Below are 24,135 nucleotides of genomic sequence, written 5' to 3'. Positions count from 1 at the left end.
AAAAATATTTTACTTTCTTTGCTCAATTGGTTACAGCATTGGCTTATGTTCTTGGTAACTGTTGTTCCTTTGAGTCTTTCTTTCTAAATTTTTTTCAAAAATAATTTTTCTTTGTTTAAATCTTGTTTCAATTTTTAAGTTTGGTGTTTTCTTGTTTATTTTCTTGTGTTTTTCAAAAATTTCTTTTTAGTTTTCTAAAAATTTTAAGTTTGATGTTCTTTTTATGTTCTTGTGTTCTTTGAGTTTTTAAATTTTATTCTTTGTGTTCTTGTGAGTCTTCAAAGTGTTCTTAAGTCTTTATGTGTTTTGATTATAAAATATTTAAGTTTGGTGTCCCTTGGTGTTTCCCTCCAAAAATTTTCGAAAATCAAGAGTGCTAGATCTAAAAATTTTAAGTCTTGTGTCTTTTGTGTGTTTTTCTCTTTCATCATAAAATTCAAAAATAAAAAATATCTTTTCTAATTTAATTCTACCTTAATTTTCGAAAATTTTCAAAAAATTTCAGATTTCAATTTTAAAATTTTATCTTATCATATCTTAGTTGTCAAGTTTTCAAAAATCAAATTTTTCAAAAATAAAAATCATATCTTTTTCAAAAATCTTATCTTTTTCAAAATCTTATCATATATTTTTCAAAATTTAAAAATCCTATCTCATCTTTTTCAAATTTTTGTTTTAAAATTAAATCTTTTTCAAAATCAGATTTTAAAATCTTATCTTTTTAAAATCTTTTTCAAATCTTTTCTCATCTTATCTTCTATCTTATTTTAAAATTAAATTTTTTTTCTTAATTAATATCTTATCTTTTCTTTCTTCTTTTTCAAAACCTCCTAACTAACTCTTCTCTTCCTTAATTTTCAAAAATAATATCTTCTTCTTTCTCTCTTTTTTTTTTCAAAATCACCTAACTAACTCTTCTCTTCTTAATTTTCAAAAACATATCTCCTTCTTCTCTCTCTTCTTTTTCAAAACTACCTAACTAACTCTCATCTCTCTTAATTTTCGAAAATTTCTTCTTCTCTTCCCTCCTCTATTTTTGAAAATTTAACATTTAAAATTTAAATTCTTTTTAAATTAAATTAACTTAATTTTTGAAAACTAATTAATTAAATAAATAAAAAACAAAAATATTTTAATTGTTGTTTACTTTTCTATTTATACTTCTTCTCTTCTCATCTTTATTTATTCGAACTCTGCTTCCCTCTCCTCTTCTACCTACAATTCTTTATCTTCTTTCCTTTCTTCTTCACATCTAATTGGAAGCTCTTTGATCTAAGTGGCACAAAAAGCTTTCTTCTTTTCTCTTTTCTTTCTTCTTCTATTCTGACTCTAAGGAGGAGCTTCTTGCCTATTGGTATAGAAAGTCATCTTCTTTTCTTTCTTTTTTTCCTTTTCTTCTTGTTTATGACCAGGAACAGGGATAAAGAACCCCTCTTGACTCCTGATCTTGAACCTGAGAAGACTCTGAGGAGGCGTTTACAACAAGATAAAGCACAACACTTTAGAAGAAACCTTTCAGAAAGTTTTGAACAAGAACTAGAGGACATGGCCGAACCACAAGAGGAGCCTAGAAAGGTCCTTGGTGACTTCACCATGCCTACCTTTGACTTTTTTGGCAGAAGCATTGTTGTACCTGCCATTGGAGCTAACAATTTTGAGCTTAAACCTCAGTTAGTCTCTCTTCTGCAGCAGAACTACAAATTCCATGGACTTCCATTGGAAGATCCACATCAGTTCTTAGCAGAATTTTTATAGATCTGTGATACTGTAAAGACTAATGGAGTTAATCCTGAATTCTACAAACTGATGCTCTTTCCCTTTGCCTTAAGAAACAGTACTAAGTTCTGGTTGGAAGCCCAACCTAGAGAGAGTCTTGACTCTTGGGAAAAGCTAGTTAATACTTTTTTGGCTAAGTTTTTTCCTCCTCAAAAGATGAGCAAGATTAGAGTGAAAGTTCAGACCTTCAGACAAAGAGAAAGTGAATCCCTCTATGAAGCTTGGAAAAGATACAAGCAACTGATCAGGAGATGTCCTCCTGACATGCTCTCAGAGTGGTCAATCATAGGCGTGTTCTATGATGGCCTGGCTTGTCTGAGATGTCCAAAATTTCATTAGACAGCTCTATAGGTGGATCTCTCCAGTTGAAGAAAATACCTGCAGAAGCAAGAAAGCTCATTGAGATGGTTGCTAACAACCAATTCATGTACACCTCTAAGAGGAATACTATAACTATGGAACCTCTCAGAAGAAAGGAGTTCATGAAGTTAAGACTCTGAATGCCATCCTGGCTCAGAATAAGATCTTGACCCAACAGGTCAACATGATCTCTCAGCATCTGACTGGGATGCAAACAGCATCTGGCAATAATCAGGAAGCTTCTCTTGAAGAAGAAGCTTATGATCCTGATTAACCCACCATGGAGGAGGTGAATTACATAGAAAAATCCTATGTTAACACCTACAATCCTTCATGGATGAATCATCCTAACCTCTCATGGAAGGATCAAGAAAAACCTCAACAAGGTTTCAATCAAGGTGGTAGGAACCAGAATAGGTTCAACAATAGGCCACCATTACCATCTTCTCAAGGGAATATGGAGACCTATAAACAGAGCCTTTTTGACTTAGCCACTCTAGTCTCCAGCCTCACTAAGACCACACATAGTTTCATTAATGAAACAATGTCCTCCATTAGAAACTTGGAGGTACAAGTTGGTCAATTGAGCAAGAGGATCTCCGAGTTCCCTCCTGACACTCTTCCCGGTAATACTGAGGTTAATCCTAGAGAACAGTGCAAGGCCATAACCATGGAGGTTGAGACCAAATTGGAGGAGATTAGGAAGGTGTTGAACGCCATTAAAGAAGCCTTCACTGGGCGTTCAACGCCCACAATGGCAGCAAGCCTAGCGTTAAATGCCAGTAAGGAACCCATCCTGGCAGAAAAGCTGGCGTTGAATGCCAGCCAGAGAGCAGTGGCTGGGCGTCCACCGCCCAAACAGGAAGGCTTTCTGGCACTGAACGCTAGTGAGGAACCCCTCACTGGGAATTCAACTCCCACCAGCCTAGGGAAGTTGGCGTTGAACGCCTGCAAGGACATCCCTACTGGGTGTTCAACGCTCAGAATGCTAGAAGAAAACGCTAGTCAGGGTGGACAGCAAGGGCATTCAACACCCAATAAGCTGACAGAACTGGCGTTGAACGCCAGTCAAAGCACACCCTTTAAGTGCCTAAATCCCACTTAAGAACCCTCTAGCCTAGAACCAAAAGAAACCATAAAGACAATAGAGGTTCCTTTGAATGTACTTCTACAGTGTATGAGTTCTGATGACTACTCATCCTCAGAGGAGGATGAAGACACTAGGGAAGAGCAAGTTGTTCATTTGTAGGAGCTCTAATGAATCTGAATACCAAATTATTTGGTACAAAGTCTCTGGAAGAAAAACCTCTATTGCTCACCAAAGAACTCCATGTTTTAGTTCAGTAAGAGCTACCTCAGAAGCTTCTAGATCCTGGACACTTTCTAATTCCTTGTACCATAGGCACCATGACCTTTGATAAGGCTCTATGTGACTTAAGTTCAAGCATTAACATCATGCCACTCTCTGTAATGGAGAAGTTGGGCATACTTGAGGTACAAGCTGCACACATCTCTTTAAAAATGGCAAACAAGACCATGAAGAAGCCATATGGCTTAGTGGAGGATGTCTTGGTTAAAGTTGAAAACCACTACATGCCTGCAAACTTCATAGTCTTAGACATAGGAGAGGATGAGGATGACTATGTCATCCTTGGAAGACCTTTCCTAGCCATAACAAATGCTATCATTAATGTAGCTAAGGGAAAACTAACCCTAAAGTTAGGGGAGGATCACATCTTATTTAAGATGCCTCATCCCAATTCTCCCTCTAAAAGAGAGATAACTGTGTAACACCTAATATACCAACCCTCTCTTTTTATGCAGAGCTCTACAGAGCCCCTAGACATCAATTCAAAGTTTGGTGTTGGGCTACCCTCAACAAGCTCTAAGCACAGAGGTACTAAAAAGAAAGTACCTAAAGGCTGGAGGGACAAGAAAGTTCCTACTGAAGGCCTCTCATCTGGCATGAGAGTTGTCTTCACTAAGAAGCCAACCTTACCACATACAGTGAGTCATGTCCTATCTTTAGATCATGTAGAACTCATTCATGAGAGGACAGAAAGAAAGTTTACTGTCAGGGGCAAAAATCTAAGCCTATAGTCATCTCCGTAAAGAGCTAAACGTCAAGCTAGTGACGTTAAAAGAGCACTTATTGGGAGGCAACCCAACTTTACTCAACCATATTTATTTTCATTTTGTTTTTCTTTCAATTTTAGAGTCATGATCATATGCAACATCCAGTCAAGAGACATAATTCACAGCAGTGAAAACAGAACACTCCGGAAAGAGTGTTAAAGTTGAACGATAGCAAGGGTATCCCTACTGGGCATTCAACACCCCAAGAGGGGAGCATTGCTGGCGTTAAACGCCAGCCAGGGAGCAGCCTCTGGGCATTCAAATGTCAGTGCAGAAAAGTAGGAAATCTGGAATTTCCTAGCCTCTCAGAAATTGTGGGTCCCACAGAATCTTCACCTACCCTACTTACCCCACTTACTTTCCCACTTCCTCATACACGCTTCCCCAAAAACCCTAGCCCAATCACATCCATTTCATTTCCCCAAACCATCATAACTCTCACCTACCCCCACCGACTTCAAAATTGAATTTTCCACCCAAAACCCACCCTATGGCTGAAACCTAGCCTACTCTCATCCTATAAATACCCCTCTCCATTACCCTTCATACACACACCTCTCATACCTTCTCCACCCCACAAGGCCGAGCCCTCTCTCTCCCTCTCCCTCCTTCTATTTTCTTCTTCTTCTACTTCATTCTTTTTCTTTCTTTAATTTTGCTCGAGGATGAGCAAAGTTAAGTTTGTTGTTGGAAAAGTATAGCTTTTTTCTTTCTATTACCATTCATGGCACCCAAGGTTGGAGACTCATCTAGGAAGAAAAAAGAAAAGGCAGTAGCCAATCCATCTGAATCTTGGAAGATGGAGAGATTCATCACCAAAACTTACCAAGACTACTTCTATGAAGTAGTGGCTGAGAAGAAAGTGATCACGGAGGTCCCTTTCATGCTCAAGAAGAATGAGTATCTGGAAATCCGAAGAGAGATCTGGAGAAGAGGTTGGAAAGTCCTAACCAATCCCATTCAAGATGTTAGGATTCTCATGGTACAAGAGTTCTATGTTAATGCATGGGTTACCAAAAACCATGACATAGTCTAAACCCGAATCCAAGAAATTGGATCATCATGGTCCGAGAAAGAATATTAGATTTCATCCTGGAAAGTGTGAGGTTGGCGTTTAACTTGCCTCTATTGCAAGGAGATCCTCATCCTTACACTAAGAGAGTCAACCATGATTAGAGATTGGATCAAGTGTTTTCAGATATCTGTGTAGAAGGCACACAGTGGAAAAGAATTTCCAAAGCAAGCCCATTCAGTTAAGAAGGGTTAACCTAAAGCCCATAGCTAGATAATGGTTGGAGTTCATTCAAAGATCCATCATTCCTACTAGCAACCGGTCAGAAGTGACTATTGACAGAGCCATCATGATTCATTGCATCATAATTGGAACTGAGGTGGAAGTTCATGAGGTGATCCCTCAAGAGCTGTACAAGGTAGCAGAGAAACCTCACACCAATGCGAAGTTAGCATTCCCACACTTCATTTGTCACTTATGCAATTCAGCTGGAATTGTCATAAATGGAGACATCTCCATTGGGGAGGATAAGCCCATCACTAAGAAGTGGATGGAGCAAACCAGAGAGCATGCACAAGATCCTGTGCAACCGCCTCATCATGAGATCCCTGAGATGCCTCAAGGGATGTATTTTCCTCCCCCAAAGCTATTGGGATCAATGGCAAACTTCTCTTGGAGAATTGAGCACTAACATGGAGCGATTGAGGATGGAGCATCAAGGACATGCCACATCCCTCAATGAAATAAGAAAAGACCAAAGAGCCATAAGGGAAGACCAAAAGGATATGATGGAAGAGCAATGAAGGCAAAAGGATGACATAGAAGAGATCAAGCAGCACATTGGATCCTCAAGAAGGAGCACTAGGCGCCACCATTAAAGGTGGACTCATTCTCTTTTATTCCTTTCCTTTATTATTTTTCTGTTTTTTGTTTGTTTTATTTTCTGTTCTCTTATTCTAAGTTACATGATCATTTGCATTTGCTGTCTTAAAGTTGTAAAATGTTCCATATATCTATCACCTTGCTTAAAAGAAAGTTTTTATTGAAAAGAATTGAGAGATGCACGAATTTCAAGTTTAAAATAAGATTAGTTTAATTAGTTTGATGTGGTGTCATTTGCTTTTGTTTTCTGAATGTATGAAATAAACAGTGCATATTTGAAGTTAAAATTTATGAATGTTAGCTCTTGAGAGAATAAGGAAAAAGGAAAAGTATTATTGGTGATCTGAAAAATCCATAAATTAATTCTTGAAGTAAGAAAAAATAGCAAAAAGAAAAAGAAAAAGCTTGCATGCGAAAAAAAAGAGAGAAAAGTGGCGAAAAATAAGAAAGAAAAAAAAGCAAGCAGAAAAAGCCAAAAGCTCTTTAAACCAAAAGGCAAGAGCAGAAAGCCAATAAACCTTGAAACCAGAAGGCAAGGGTAAAAGGGCCCAAGGCTTTGAGTATCAGTGGTTAGGAGGGCCCAAAGGAATAAAATCCTGGCCTAAGTGGCTCAAACAAGCTGTCCCTAACCATGTGCTTGTGGCGTGAAGGTGTCAAGTGAAAAGCTTGAGATTGAGCGGTTAAAGTCGTGGTACAAAGAAAAAAGAGTGTGTTTAAGAACTCTGAACACCTCTATCCAGGGACTCTAGCAAAGCTGAGTCACAATCTGAAAAGGTTCACCCAGTTAAAGTGTCTGTGGCATGAATGTATCCGGTGGTAATACTGGAAAACAGAGTGCTTAGGGTCACGGCCAAGACTCAGAAAGCTGTGTTCAAGAATCAAAATAAGCTTAACTAGAAAAGTCAATAATATCATCTGGATTCTAAGTTCCTAAGGATGCCAACAACTCTGAGTTTCAATGGATAGTAAGATGCCAAAACTGTTCAGAAGCAAGAAGCTACTAAGTCCCACTCATTTAATTGAAACTAAGCTTCATTTGAAACTTAGATATTTATTGTATCTTAATTTTCTTTTTCTATTCTACTGTATTTTAAGTTGCTTGGGGACAAGTAACGGTTTAAGTTTGGTGTTGTGATGAGCGGATATTTTATACGTTTTTTGACATTATTTTCATATAGTTTTTAGTAGTTTTTGATTAGTTTTATTACATTTCTATAGTTTTTAGTGTTAAATTGATATTTTTAGATTTTACTATGATTTTTTGTATTTTTAGGCAATTTCAGGTAATTTCTGGCTGAAATTGAGGAGGTGGAGCAGAAGTCTAATTAAGAGACAGAGAAAGCACTACAGATGTTGTCCAAATTTGACATCCTTGCACTCGGAAGAGCTTTTCTAGAGCTACAGAAGTCCAAATGGAGCGCTCTTAATGGCTATGAAAAGATGATCTTTAGAGCTTTCCAGCAATATATAATAGTTCATACTTTGCTTCGGATTGGAAGGCCCAAAACTGGCGTCCAACGCCAGCTTCTTGCCCCCTTCCTGGCGTCCAGTGCCCAAAGAGCATAGACTAATGTACAAACGCCCAAAGAGGACACCCTAGCTGGTGTTCCACACCCAAGAGATCTCATGGTACATGAATCTCATCAAAGCTCAGCCCAAACATTCACCAAATGGCCTCCAAGAAATAGATTTTAGCACTAAATAGACTGTTTTACCTTTACTAGTCATATGTTTAGTATTTAAGGGATTAAATTTATGTAATTCAAACCATTAAGCATTATCTTTGCATACCATTCATGTTTTGCATTGTATTTTACTTCAGTATGAGTTTCTAAAACTTCCAAGTTGAGGGGAGGAGCCTTGCTGAATACTATGAATTAATAAAAGTATTACTGTTTCTTCTTAGATCTGTGTTTGATCTATTTTCTAAGATGTATATCCGATCTTCATCGTGGTTAATAGGATGATCTGACAAATTAGCTCTATTCATCTCATTAAGACGAACGTGCTTGACAAACACCCCCATCTACTTGGGTTCGTGTGAATACTTAGAAGGAAAGCACAAGCCAACAGCTATGTTTATACATCTCTCAGACGGTTAATCCATGACTTTGTTGGGTACTTCTCGAGACACCAGTTCAGCTGATTTCTGGGGAGATTAGGGTCTCCGTGGTATAGGCTAGAATCCAAAGAAGCAGCATTCTCTGATCTAGAAGATTTGACCTTGTCTGTGGCGTTTTGAGTAGGATCGCCAAGAGAATGACTTGCTAGAGCTTCACCCTTCGTCAGATAGAATGACCACGGGCAATGGCATTCATTCTGTTGCAGAGGAGATCAATGACCACGGACAATGGCTTTGATCACTTACAGCCTGTCATAGAAAAAGATCATTCACAAGCAAAGGAAACAGTAGTACCAGAGTTTATTCAGAAAGGCAAAGCAACTCGGACTCTCAACTCTATTCCTATTATTGCTTTAACCTGATTACAATTCAGTATTCCTTTCACAATCAACAACCTTCTGATTCTGCCTGACTAAGACCTGCAAGACAACCATAGGTTGCTTCAAACCACAATTCTCGTGGGATCGATCCTGACTTGCTCAGGTATTACTTGGACGACCCAGTGCACTTGCTGGTATTGCTACTGTACGGAAAGTGTTGGGTTTGCGTACATGCGCACCAATGACTTTAGGAGGTGTTGTGGTGTCTGCCCGAGAGGCAGATTCTAACCTTTCCCTACTAGTGAGGTTTTAAACCTTTGCATCATGAAAGAGTGCGGTTTTAAACCGTTGCTTATCCAATAATGGTTCTAAATCGTTCTTTAAAATTTTCTTTCAAAACCATTGTCTATGCCAGTAACTTTGGCTACAGTTTTTATGTTTCCTTTGTCTTAGGTAAAAAACTGTTACGAATGAGCATTGGTAACAGCCGCATATACCACAAGTCAAAAACCGTAGCCAAAGCATTGCCTAAGGTTTTAGGAACAGTTTTTCGATCTATAGTAACGGTTTTTGACCGTTGCGAAAACCCTTATTTGTTGTAGTGAGGTAACTATTATTGTTTATTATTTTTGTCGATTTCTATTGTACGACTTCTCCCAATCACCATATATCTGTGCAATTTTCTTTTGTTTTGGCATCCAAATCTTCCTGTACGACAGCTTGAAGTGATAGCTCTTCCTCACTGTACTCTGTAAGACAGGGATGTTAACTGACTGACTAGACTGTATGAGGGAAAAGATGATTCTACATATGAGGTTGCTGTCTAACTATCGATGATCCTGAGATATGGTGGGGCTAGACACGTGTGTGGTCCATCAAATTTTTGCACCTCCTTTACAATTTTAAATATAATCAAATAAAAATCTATCCGAAATCGCAACGACAAATAAGATAACAAACTAAAATGCTATAACACTCACTAATATCCGAGATTCAGTTGGAGGGCGACACGGAGACTCCAAGGACAACCATCAGTCAATTTCCAGAAATGCACGTGGTACTTTAATCGATCTGACTTGACTACTCGATACTCAGTACTTCTCCGAACGATGTAATTCTCCATGCCTTGCAGCACTGTCTCTCTGCTTCTGAATCTGTGACCAACCCTAAACTCCACACCACCATCGGTATTGTAATCGTCAGCCTCATATTCGAATATAGAGTTGCCTTGTACATGGTATCCAAATCCAATTTATGGTAGTGACTGGGTACAGATGATAACTCCGAATTGGATGCAGAGCATGCAAAAGGTATCAAAATAATCCACCAATGGGAGTCTCTGGTATAAAATCATCCTCGTCATCATCGTCAGAGGAACCACTTTCGTGGCTATCGAAAACGTACTCTTTGTCGGATTTCTCATCCTCAACATCCATGTCTACTACTGGACTAGTACTGTGCAAGGGTTGTGGTGCAAGAGGATGGTCATCCTGTACAAAGTTCGAGCTGCCAGAAGCACTACTACCAACATCACGAGCCTCCGCAGAAAGCTCCATCACTTGTTTACCCATAATTCTCCCATGTACATCAAACATTAGGTGCACATGCTCATCGCCATCAAGGCAAAGTAGACGAAACCGAAATACACCATTCCTCATCGGTGCTAGCGTCTTATATCCAACTTTACCGACCTCTTTTCTCTCCTCATTACCGACGTGCGTCAATATCATACTCTTTAACTTGGACAACGAATTTGCTCTTCGTGTTTGCAGCAGCGAAGGACTCTCACACTCAAATATATTCCCGTTGTTACTGTTTCTCATCTAACAGTTGGGATACACCATCACAACAAAGAAACCACTGCCACTGAATATTTTTACTAAGGTTTTGGAAGAAAAATAGAAGAAAAGAAGGATTGAGAGTTTTATGAGGAATACCAATAGTTTGTTGATCCTTTTATAGCTTGTTGATTTTTATCATACTGTATCTCGTTTACTGTAAAAATATTTTAAATTACAAAGTATCTTGTTTATAGTGTAATCGAGACAAGTATGGCCGTATCTTGTTTATACTGTAAACGAGATACGTTTAACCCGCTATTTTTCACGTAACACATATGCAAACGTGATACATTAACACGTGTTTGTGCCTTATCTTATTTACCGTGTAAATGAGATAAGTAAGGTTATGGAAATTAGTAAATACTCAACAAATTATGTGTATCCATAATTAAAATATTTATTTTATTTATTTAAAAAAATCCTACATCTCTAGTAATAATTCTAATTGATATAATTAACTTTATACATATTATTTGGCCTTTCACAATTTTCATTATTTGAAAATTCATGAATTATTCATAATATCTGTTTTATTTTTCTAGATATGGCTTGTAGGGACCAAATTAATGGGTTTGAACAAAATATGGCACCAAAAGGATCATTGTTCATATCTTTTTCCCAATTCCCTCCAAAGAAATTGCGTAAAGATTGCTTCTATCATACCACACCTTCCATGATAACTCCCTCTACTTTCATGAATGTCGATTCTTGTGAGGTCTATTCAGAACTCTTTACCTTTTTTTTTTTTTGGTATCAAGATAGAGTTTCATATTGTCCGATTCTTTAATTAGATATTTATATTTTTATATGACTTTCATTTTGATATAATAGGCTATCAAATTAACTAATTATACTAACATTACAGTATAAAAAAATAAAAGTTTTCGTATTATAATATATAGAATTGGCTGCCAAGAAAAGTGATGAGTGCACGGCGCATTATATTGTGGGAATATTGCATATATTAGAAGGTTGGAACGTTAACGAGTGTGGTGAGTTCATGTTTAGCATTAAGAAAGTTGGCAAGCAAGTCTTCAACATGGCTTTAGGCCATTGAAGAGTAATCATAATCTTGCTTAATATTATACATTAATTACTATTTTATATACATCCGTTTAGAAAAAATATCTTTTAAGATAAGGCGATTTATAAATGATAAAATTAAATAATATTTTAATCACTTTAGTCTTCTAGATTTAAAATTATTTATACTGGTCCTCCAGATTTAGTTTCGAAAACCAATGTGGTCCTTCAGTCTTTTTCGGTGATGACTCAGCAAACAGAGTGTCATGGTGGCACCCTCTCTGCCACGCTGGACCCTGCAACGGCTAGCTGACATGGCGAAGATTGTATTTGTACCCAATTTAGTCCCTAAAACCCTAATTTTCTCTCATTTATCTGAGTTAGATTCTTCTTCAATTTTCGTCTTTCTTTCTGTTGTCTTCTTATTCTTCGTTATCTTCTTTTTGTTGTTGTTGTTCTTCTTTCTGTTAAATCTTCGTCATTCGTCGCTATTAGTTGCAGCACCATGGTGGGTGGTGGAAGTACCGCAGTTGGAAGCTCGATTCGCTCTCTTTCAAGCGGTAACTGGGGCAGATCACAAAGTCGGAACAAAAGTGCGAGGGTGCCAGAATGGTGTAGGTGTGGTTACCGTCCAGTTTTGTGATGGTCTGGAACAGAATCAAATCCAAACAAGCCATTTTTTAGATGTCCCAATTATAATGTAAGTTAAATATATGATATTTTGTTCATTTGTTCTTACCTACTTCATTTCATCATCTTTTGTTGGTTCATTTCAGACAAGGAAAAAGACTTGGTGTGGTATGTTTGTTTGGGCTGACATTGGAGAAGAAGAAAATGCTGGAATAGTAGATTTTGATAGAGTCAATGGTGGAATGAAGATGAACCTAGCATGGAGGGTTGGGAGGTTGAAAGATGATGTAAGAATTCAAAACTTCATGACCCATTTGTTGATGGTAGCTGTGTTTATGATGGTAGTGTTTTTGTTAGTGATGTGTAACAAATTTTGAAGAAAAAATTATGGAAGGATTCATGTGTAATATAATGTAATGAAGACACTATACTCATAATACACTTCAGGAAGTAAGACAACACTAGTATCACCTTCTAATACCTAAGGAAGTGAGACACCATGCTCATAATACACTTCAACCAACCCTTTGTTTTTTTTTTGAGCATGGTAACACATTTCTATGAGTTTATTATCGCTGTCTAAATTCCTCAAACCAACTTCTAGGTTCCTCCCAGGCATAAGCCACTAGCACTTCTGTATTTCACCATAACCAAGTTCTTTGTAGTAGTTCCTCACGTAAAATACGTCCAGAGTGTCCACATCAAGATCGCCTAAACAAGCCCTATTATCTGGAGAATAAACCAGTATGTCATCTTCATTTTTTTGGAAATTACTCTCGTGATGTATCATAATATCAATCAATTCAGTCATCTACATAATAAAAAAAGAGATAATATAACCTTAGTTTAAAATCATGTATCATTCAAATTAAAAGTCACAGACAAATATTATACATTATACACTATTTTTTGCATACTTCAGACATGAAAAACATGGATAAAATACACTATTATACACTGTACCTTAGTTCAAAGATGAAATACACTATTATATATTGTACCTCAGTTCAATTTTCATCGCACTACTTAAAGTATTTTTTCTTTTCTTTTTCAGCATATATTTAGTTATTTTTTCTAGTAGAACTGCCTCAACAATAAGAAGATACATGTAGTTTCAATTGGACAAATATAATAGCATGCTTAGTCATGAGTAAAATTGTGGTGAAAATTTCTGTAGATAAGTACAACAAATTTGATGGCCAAAATTATTGTGCAGATTTTGATTTTTATCAAAATTTATTGCATCAAAGCATTACTGCAGTAGTAAATGATCACAATAATGAACAATGATTTTCTTCTAAGATTTTAACTGCAATTCTTTTCTTCAAAATGCATGTTGATAAATGTCCCCGTCAATTTGAATTTTCAGTGTAAGATTCAAAATTATTCCGAGATGAAAATCAAAATCCAAAAATCAGTTTAAAATTGCATAGTCCTAACCCTATCAACATCATCTATGTTCCATTCATAAAAAAATAGAGCACCCCAACAATCCAACTCAACGTATAAGCAATCAAAGAAATTTTAAAAAAAATAGTTGCAACAAAGAATAAAGGATCTCCATTGATAAGAACACCAGCACCATAGAGTACAATCATACATGCATTTCAAAAATAAATTAAAAAAAATAAAACCATTAAACCCCAACATTAACAATTACCTTGGCTAAGAACGAAAGGGGAGCAACCTCCTTCCTTTGAAACACTGTGATTTTCCTCTAACCTAGTCGTGGATTAGTTCAACTTAGGTGATAAATGATTTCAGAAATTCTTCCGTGGCACCATTGATTAGAGATGAAGAAGAATGATGGAGATAGAGAAGAAGATGAATATTTTGTATGAAGTAAAAATCGTTTCTTCTCCTTCATATACAAGCCACGCGACGTCTTTTACTTATTTGGGCGCTAAAGGGGTAAACGACGTCGTTTAGAGAGGGTCCAGCGTGGCAGAGAAGGTGCCACCATGGCACTCCGTTTTCTAACTCATCACCGGAAAGAGTTGAGGGACCACATTGGTGTTCGAAACTAAATCTAGAGGACTAATATAAGTAATTTTAAATCTCGAGGACTAAAATGAGTAATTGCGTGAATTTCATGGACCAAAATGAAAATTTAGTCAACTTTCAATGTTCTATCACGATTCACGAGGATAAATGTTGGGAGGTTTGATGATAGTCAAGTAAATTGGACCGTCTCTAATTTTAGGCATTACACCCATAATTCACACACCTATCTAACATACTCACACATGCTATATAGATATTATAGGTTCTTTAAACAACATCCAGTTTCAGCTGGAATTTGAATCCGAATGTAGCTTGCAAACCATTCGTGCTAGGTCTCCGCTGCAGTTGTTATTGCTTTTAAGTTGCTTTAGTATTGTACCACAAGTTTTTAAACTTTTCTTTCTAACAAGTTAATGTATAAGGTCCAATAAGCAATAAAGTTTTCACGGTAAAATACGTTTGAACAAAATTTGCAGTCTTGACCCAAAAAAAAAAAAAATTGCAGCAAAACTTAATCACATTAATGTGCATTTCCAATCAAAATTTAAAATCGCAACAACAACAATAAGAATTCAAGTTGAATATATACCAGTTCGCAACTGAAATTGCAACTAAAATCGCAAATACATTCACATTCAAACTGCAATAAAAAACATACATAATTGGCTAACTTTTAATTAAACTTTTTTTTTAGGTTGATCTCTTATTTTTCAAATAATTTCTTATCTTATTCAACCATCAAATAATTGAAGGAAAAATTATTGATATATGACGATACCAACTGTTTTCATCAAATATATATAAAAAATAAATTAAGATAAACATAAGAGATACTTAAAAAAATACTATTCATCATATATATAAATGATCTCTTGACAGCTGACATTCAATAAAAAATAGTGAAAAACTTATTACACCAATCACTGCCTCGCGCAAAAGAGAACTAACAAATAATCAAAATGACACATAATAAATTAACAATATATAAATTTTTATATACTCAAATTTTAATATTTTTAAAATAAATTTTTATATATTCATCTCTATAGCTAATTTTTAAAAATTCGATTATTTTTAATAATATTAAAATATCAACATATTTAACATTCATATTATCATATAAAAATTTAATAATAATTTACATCTTTATATTTCAGTAAGAATATTGTTTATCTTAAATGTTTTGTTTAATAAAAATATTATTTTTTCTTGTAATTACATAGATAATCAAACAATTGGAACATTTAGAGTTGAGAATCTGTAACTGAATTAGGATTGTTTATCTCAATGTTTTCAAAATGATGTCTCATAACCAAAAAAATGTAGCTATTTGGTCATTTGTCAAATTTGATATAACAAGGCTAAATTTTTTTTTTTGTACTCTTTATAGTTAGCCACAATTGAAATCTTGGGTAAAGACTATGTTTTTTATAGTGCACAATCACTCGTAAAAATAAATAATTTTTGAAGGAAAAATACTCACATGATGACATCTTCATATGAAGATGACATTATGAATTTTTAGATAATTAATCAAATATATTTAGTCAAATATATCAACTCATCTAATGGTCCACAATGCTATCTTCATGTAAAGATGTTATCATGAAAGTATCCACCTTTTTTAAGAGACTTACCCAAAATATAATCCCCTAAATTTTATAGTCCCTTGTAACCCTCAAAAATATTTTTCATTTCGCAAATCATTCATGATTTTGTCAAAGACATTTTGCGGATCATAAGTACATATTGTTTAAGAGCCAAATTGTCATCAATATGAGCATTTGGGGGGGGCTAATTTCATGGTTTAATATTGGGAGGTTGGGTTCACAACAAAAGAAGAAAATGCACACCTACAATGGTTGAAGTGTGTTGCACATGCCAGGGTTCCTAACACACCAAAGTGGTTGAATTGGCTCAGCACCAATGCCTCTACTTACCATTCTGCTTCTCCATTCATTGAGCCTATCCGTGGCCTCAGCATACCTCTTCATGCCGTTTTCGTCGCGGTTACCGGACCACAAAGTCTCAGCCATTGCAGAAGCTCTGGGCCAAATTCTCGAATCCACAACCGTACCATCAGCTTGTTCTGACCACAATGCCACTTCCCCACCCAAAACCAACTTTGCTTCTTCTTCAAGCAACCCATATGTTATATCATAGTTGTATATTGTTTGCCATGTCTTAAATGGTCCACACCAGGATCCACCATTATTCGCATCGCTTCCAGTTTGGTTGTCATAGGCACTGTTGTTCCCAACAAAGTCACCATGACCACAATCCAAGTAATAGAAGTCTGCTGACGACACGATGGCTCTGTATCCAGACGAAACTATCCTCTTGGTGTTTTTGTGTCCGTTGTTCCATGTCTGCAAAATTACATTCTCCTTAGGGAGAATAGTTGAAGAAACATGGACTGAATCACTCAGAAGAACGTCTTCCCAATAAATGACGGTCCGGTTGAGAGACATAATGAAAGGGAGAGTGTTGTTGACAAATGTTTCAAGAATTTGGTTAAGAGTTCCACCGTTTGATAGGTAGTTCTGAATGGTTGGATCGGTTTTCCAACAACCTGGCACTACCTCATCGGCACCGGCATGGTAAAAAGGTTCCGGGAACAATGTGGTCACGTCATGGATTACATTCTTCATAACTTGGTATGTCTTTGGGTTTAAAGGGTTCAAATGCCCTGTCCCTGGCTCTGCAGCCAGAATCTGGGAACCCGGGGTGAACCAGAACATGTTAGCACATGTTACAATTTCAGGGTATGCTAAAGCCCAAGATCCTGTATGCCCTGCAAATGTTTCATTTTTATGTTAATCACTATCTTCTATTGCTGAATTATGTGCGAGATCAGTGAGAATTCAGAATACAGTAATACTCGAAAAAGACCATGCAAAAAGGCTTATTAATTTGTTAATTGTCTCAATCATTACAATTTATAATCATTTTTCCGTTTCTTTGAAATTTAAAACTACATTATTTGGTTAATAAATTTGGTCTTTGCCCTGGTCTAAGGAGGTAAAGTTAGGTAAAAGATATACACTTGACATGGTTGAGTAGATTCATTTTATTTATAATTGAGAATATTAATTCCTAACTTGGTATTCGATATACCTTTTAGCCTAACTGTTCGGTATCAAAGTCCTTTCAAATGAACAAGGGTTTGCTTTTTGTTTAACATTTTATCTTCAAAGTCAATAACAATATTCTATTTCTTTAACTACTAGGCCTGTTTTCTCTGCAAATCATCTTCTAGAAATCAAACAAGATAAGACTAGTGCTATAATAGAAAAATCACTAATCATTAATAATTACAACGACATGTATACAAAACTAGGTAGAATACAACGAATAGTTAGAACCTTTTTCGCAATTTTCAGAGTTGTGTAAAGGGACTAGAGAAATTAATTAGTCCGATAATACTGGTATATCGTAATTAGAAAAAGGACAATAAATATTATGAGGAGTTAACACTGTGCTTAATCATCACTCAAAATCCAAAATTGTGAAGAAAAAAATTGCTAGTAATAAACAAAATTTCCGGAATTGTAAAATTGATGACTAACCAGGTGAATCAATCTCAGGAAGAACACGAACTCCATGGTCAAGCCCAAACTCCACAATGTTTCTAACATCATCAGGCGAATACACCATGTCACTATCATAAGCACCCTTATCAGCCAACCCAGGCTCAGATGGCACAACAAGAGGGAAAGATTGGGAGTCAGTTATATGCCAATGGAACACATTCACTTTGTTCATGCTCAGGGCCTCAATTGTCCTCATGATATCTCTCACTGGATAGTAGTTCCTTGCGGTGTCAAGCATGACACCGCGATGAGCGAATAGTGGGGCATCCCATACGTGAACCCCAACAGGAACACGTGTGGGAGTGCCCCATGCCAGCTGTGAGAATGTCTCCAGGCCTCTCATGGCTCCCCATGTTGTGGGAGCTGAGAGTGTTGCCCTGGAGGCATTCCAAGGAATTGAGAGCGTGTAGGACTCGTCGACGCCGTGGTGGAGTGAGGCGGAGGGGTTGGTTATGGTGATGGTGAGGGTGGAAAGCGGAGGGAGGTTTTTGGTGAGGTTTGTGGCTATGGGGACAAGCGGACGGTGGTGTTCGGTTTTGATGAGGTTGATGTAACGGTTGATTGCGGCGGAGAGGTGGTTGTTGGTGTGGTGGTTGACGGTAGTGGTGATGGTGAATGAAGGGTGGAGGAGGGTGGATTGATGAGGTGGGCCCCATGTGAGGTTTCTTGGTTTTGGCCACACGTTGATGTTAGTGGTTGTAACAGTTTTTGTTATGCTACGGTGATACGTTGCAACTACATTGGCAGTACTACTAGATAGACATAACATTAGAAGTAGAAGTGATGAGAGCAATGATTGAATAAGCATCTTGGGTTGTGTACTTTGTGGTAAGATTGGCTTGATTCTTGGTTATGTGATTGGGAATTTGGGATTGATATTAGGATGGGGTAGCATTAATATAGCACTATTATCGTACATGTGGCGAAGTTGACTTGAAGGGTGAAGACTTCTATCAGTTCTATGTGATGTGTTTCTCATGATGACAGAAATTCTGTAATGTTTGCGCATTAAAAATGTATTTTTATATTCGGATTTAACTAATGGTGATTGCGCATACAAATATTGGTCTCATAATAATTTTGTAAAAATACAAAAATTTAATTAATATGTGTCTTAATAACACATTAAAAATATATTAAAAAATTTAATTTTTGTATTTTTTCAGAAATAATATATATATACTAGTCAAACTTATTAAATATATTGTAAATGATGTCCATATGTGAGATAATAACTATCAGATAGTATAACTTGATTCCATTCTTTTAGTTAAAAATCTGATGAGAATTAATAGGAAAGTCCGAAAGGGAGAATGAGAATAGATAGGTGTCATGGAAGGGTCAGCATGTTTGAACAGCTAGTTGTTGTTTCGTTGCTTGTTGTTTGCTTCTTAATTGGACTCTGCGCAATAGACAAATGACGATTCTTTGCTTCAATTAGACAAGTCTATAGTCGTTTTGTGACATTGACTCGTGTGGAAAACTAAGAAGCATAGAATATATTCCATTGTAAGAAATAATAATGCATCCGGCGATAGCAGGCTCGCCAACTAATTAAAGTGGATCCGTTGGAAGATAAGAAGAGCAAAAGCTGTATTTATTTAGCCCAAAATTGTCACAAGAAAAAATCTGGCAGACAACATCAAAATCAGCTAATGAATTATAATTGGTAAGTTTTATTTTAGAATCTTGCTAATATATATTTTACAAGTATATTTGAAAAAAATTATTTCTAACTAATTTTTTCATATATAGAGGATAGATTACTTGTTCAATTGTTATTGGAGGAATTGGTTTATGTCATCATAGTTAATGTTAATTAGTAATTATCTTTTTAACATAGGTAATTAAACCAAATTACTAAATCATGGTAAACTCATTTTCCGAATTATAATAGTTTTCAAAGAGCGATCATTTTCAATTTTTTCAATTTTTCTACTCTACCTAATTGTTTTAATATGTTCCAGCCATAATAAAATAAAATAAAATCAAAAGCTAAAAATAAAATTAAAACAATTAAAAAAATGAAGTAGAAATTGAAAATGGCAAACACCTTCAAACGACGGAGATGTGTATAGTTTGAAACAGATACTTAATTAGTTATGATCAATATCTCAAAGATGTTCATCACTCCTATCCCTCTTGTTTTCACCATCAATTTTGTTTTTGTTTTTTTTTTTTTTTGGGGATTAGAACACGTTAAGAAAATTGGGTGGATTGAGAAATTAAAAAAATTGCAAAACGATACTTTTTAAAACTATTGTAATTAATTTACAAAATGGATATATCATGGTTTAGTGTAATTTTGTTTAATTAACTAAGGTCAGAGACGTGGTTAACATTAATTAGGATAACATAAATAAATTCTTTCAATAACAATTAAATAAGTTATAGAGGGTATTTAACCCTTTATTTTTGATAGAGTTGGCTACAAACCACCTTTAAAAAATATCATAAAAAATAAAAAAATATTTTACAAAAAAGTTGTTTACTTAATAGATAAACTTTTTTTAACTTTTCAATGCATTAACTAGATCAAAAAGTTAAAAATTTTCTATTATTATACTTTACTAAAAGTGCAAAAGTTCTCTACCCCGTTATTAATTATTCTTACCATTTTAATATATTTATGACAATGATTGACATTAATATTTAAATAATTATTATTAAAATAGTATTTGTATTTATTGGGGTAAAAAACCTAAATAAACCAATGAGAGAATTTTATTACCCAAATCAGTCAAAACAAAAAATTTTTCAATAATTCACCAACGAACAAACATATATAATTCGAATCAACATGATTCGAACTACAAAAGCAAGTAATTCGAAGCAACTTGATTCGAATTACCTTTGAAAGGAATTGCATGTAATTTGAATCAAGTAGATTCGAATTTTGGAGTGGTAAATCGAATTGACTCAATTCGAAGTAGTAAGAAAACGAGTCTCAATGTAGTTCGAATCATGTTGATTCGAATTATGTATAAATAGTTCGAATTAGGTTGTTTCGAATTAGTGTGTTCCAGACCTGTATATATATGTGATGAACGTGAGTTGTTCTCAATATTGAGGGGTCATATGGATGGTGAGGACAGTTTTATAGTGTTGGTCCACCACAGAGGATCGATTAAGAGGAAAACTCGGTCAGGTGTCAAGTTCACTGATAAGGATCCTCTCTGTATTATCGTGAGTTCTACGACGAGCTATGATGACCTTGCTAGGTCTGTATTGCAGAAACTTGGTCTGGAAGGTGTTAAACGGGTTAAGAAGTTTTTCTATCGCATTCCAATCATGGTGCTCCAAGATACCGTGAAGTATGATTGCTTCACGATCGGGAGTGATGAGGACCTGCAGGTCATGTTTCTTTGTCGCTGGCAGTTTCCTAAAGTGCGGACACCGAAGCTGTTGGCAAAGCTAGTTGATGTGGTGTCCAGCTCGGGGGTTCTAACCGGAATACCACACTTTAGCGACGGTTGCCGGTTCTAGCTCAAGTCCTGCCTTTGCATCTTTCGCAGTCCCTGCGTACGAGCCACCCGCCCCGCCTGTCGCCTCCCCTTCGTTCGCTGTTGATCTCAACGGCAGTGTTGGCGACGAGGTTGGAACAGCGGAACTTGTATCTACCTCTGTACATTGTGCTGCACCGGCTGGGGCTGGAGATGAATTGTTTGATGATGTAGAGGACGATGATGTCGAGCCGGATATGATTGCTGATGATAGTGCCGATGATATCAGAGCCAGTGATCAAGAAAGTCTGAATGGCAGTGATCTCATCTAGGAAATGCTCCCCACCGTAGTCCGTATCAAGAGTATCACCGGCAAGAAAGTCTAAAAACATGGTACCCGAACTCACCCAAGGTGTACTCTCCTGAAGCATCTAGTCATGACTGGGGACACCGACAAAGTAATCTCCGAATGGCCCCTCTCCTATTCCAGCGTCAACAGGTGCCGAAGGATCTCCCATACCAGACCCATACAACTGTCCACCAGCTCCGCCAGCATCGGGTATAACAACCCCCTGAGCAACCCCTCCTGGAGCGGCATCGTCACGAGGATCACCTCCGACGTGGTGGTCTGCAGGCCCTTTCCGTCTCCCCCCACGACCTCGTCGTCGACCTCGACCCCTACCTGCCTGGTCATCATCCTCTATAGCCTGGTCCAGCCACCTCCACTCCCGATCGCTACGTCGTGTCCCAACACGAACTCTCCTGTCAATCCGACGCCTATCAGGTACGTCATCGACTCGGTCCATGTCGGGAACTCTACCGACACCCCTCTGTGTCGCCTCCACTGGAATAGAAATGTCTCTAGGATCCCCATGTACATCTCTGGTGACAAGAACCTCTTTCCATGCTGACGCCACCAATCTAAGAAGTCATGTGAAGGACCCGGGTCGGCAACAACATCAAACCGAAGGACGTGGTCCGCACGTGTCTCCCAGTGAAGATGCCAGTGCTGCAGATGGTGCGGGAACCAACGATCACCCCTTCTACCATCCTTCGACATCAAGAAGTTGATATTCAGGACGGGACGGGGACAAGCCTGTACGCCTCCAAACTGAGGTAACACCCTATCAACCTGGTGCCACTCAACCACCGCGAAATATATCAGCGACGTCACAGAACGCCATAAGGTCGTATGACGAGGCTCCAACACCTCCGAATGGATAACCTGGAGGACGTCGGGTGTGCTATATGGCATCCATATAAACTGAAAATTTAATCACGAATACATTAGAAGAGAAATTTAGCTATAAATAAACTTACGTTGACTAGGCAAATGTTTTATGCATACTTACATCCCTAGTCTGTAACATGTCGATCCTCAACCGAGTCATCTACACCCGAGGTCCCTTCTCGCTAACACCAGGATTGTAACCTGACCACCTGCAAAGGTCGTTAAGATACGAAGTCAGAAATTAATGTGACAAACTAGTATAAAATTTCAGGCGAGAACTTAAATTCATAGAATAAGTAAACATAATATAATGACATAGTCGTACTTGGATGCCAAGGGCCAGCTAAACGTATCATACCCATCGGGCCAAAATCTAGGAAACCACCAAAAGATCCAAGACTGAAGTAACTGTAATGGCCCAGCTAATTTCACGACATGTCTGTTGGCCACTCGGCACATACATTGGTACAACCATGCAAGTGCCGCCGACCCCCAACTGTAGCCGCCCATCTCCTCAAGCCTAGCCACGTACGGTAGCCATCTGATGTGAATACGATTGCCTGACTTGTCTGCAAATAGCTGCGTGCCCAACAACATCATGATATAGGCACGGGCAAAGTGCCTAACTGTCGCCTTATCGGCCCCCTCGGGGCACTCTCCAAAGGTCTCCTGGAACCAGCTGCAGTTCACAGCGAACTTTTGAATTTGGCTCGGGGGAGGTAACACACCGAGTAACTCCTGGAACCACTGCCAAGCTGGCCAGCCACCCTGTATATATACGTGAAAATTCGTAAGGCAACCGCTGACGTAATGTCCGTCCACTGGCAAACCCAACTGGTAGGCCACGTCCTGAAGTGTGATGGTACACTCCCCGAAAGGCATGTGGAAAGTGTGCGTCTCCGGACGCCACCTTTCGATGAATGCACTCACAAGCGGCTCGTCTAGTCGGAACCATCTGTCGTTCAGTCTCGCAAGATGGTATAATCCATCCATCTGCAAGTACGGAACGTACCGCTCATCGAGCTGCATTCCCTGCTGGCGCCGCATAGTCGATATGCAACGCCGGGGCTGCGCAATACACGGACCACATGATTAGAACAAATTCAAAAACCGGTTATAAATACAAACCAGGACATAAACAGCTAATAAAGCGCTAACATAAACCATCAATAAAACTGCATGCAAAACCTCTTATATAAACCACTAGCAACACCACTTTAATAAAGCACTAGCAATACTGCTTCAATAAAACATTAACATAAACTAACAACAAAAATCACTAAATAAAACCATAAAAAAATCGCATAGAAAACAACTATACAAAACTGCATGCAATACCACTTATATAACCACTAGCAATACCACTTCAATAAACCATTAACATATACTAACAACAAAAACCACTAAACAAAACCATCAACAAAACCGCATAAAACCCCACGATACAAAACCGCATGCAATACCACTTATATAAACCACTAGCAATACCACTTCAATAAACCATTAACATATACTAACAACACAAACCAATAAACAAAACCATCAACAAAACCACATAGAAAACCACTATACAAAACCGCATGCAATACCACTTATATAAACCACTAGCAATACAACTTCAATAAACCATTAACATATTCTAACAACAAAAACTACTAAACATATACCACTAACAAAAACCATTAACCTCGTCGTTGATCACCCCGGCGATATGAGCGACTCCATCCAAACGATACAGCCTTCCCGGATCGTCCCCCATCTC

At 37.3% G+C, this 24,135-nt stretch overlaps 1 protein-coding gene across 1 annotated transcript; it reads right to left on the bottom strand.

Annotated features, from left to right (window-relative positions):
• Nucleotides 1–15,775: 15,775 nt before the first annotated feature.
• On the bottom strand, nt 15,776–18,729 carry LOC112703029 (beta-hexosaminidase 2). The gene is made up of 2 exons (XM_025754326.3): nt 17,676–18,729; nt 15,776–16,900 (listed from the first exon to the last, which is right to left on the bottom strand). The coding sequence occupies exons 1-2, from the start codon at nt 18,505–18,507 to the stop codon at nt 15,960–15,962; spliced, it is 1,773 nt and encodes a 590-aa protein (XP_025610111.1). The 5' UTR covers nt 18,508–18,729; the 3' UTR covers nt 15,776–15,959.
• Between the last annotated feature and the right edge of the window lie 5,406 nt (nt 18,730–24,135).

Source organism: Arachis hypogaea, chromosome 7 (assembly GCF_003086295.3).
Source record: "Arachis hypogaea cultivar Tifrunner chromosome 7, arahy.Tifrunner.gnm2.J5K5, whole genome shotgun sequence".
Classification (NCBI taxonomy): Eukaryota; Viridiplantae; Streptophyta; class Magnoliopsida; order Fabales; family Fabaceae; genus Arachis; species Arachis hypogaea.
This window is presented reverse-complemented; position numbering and strand designations above follow the sequence as displayed.

Coding starts and splice junctions, on each gene's coding strand:
- LOC112703029 (XM_025754326.3), bottom strand. CDS start 18,507: ATGCTTATTCAATCATTGCTCTCATCACTTCTACTTCTAATGTTATGT. Junction 16,901..17,675: donor TCCTGAGATTGATTCACCTG/GTTAGTCATCAA, acceptor AAACATTTGCAG/GGCATACAGGATCTTGGGCT.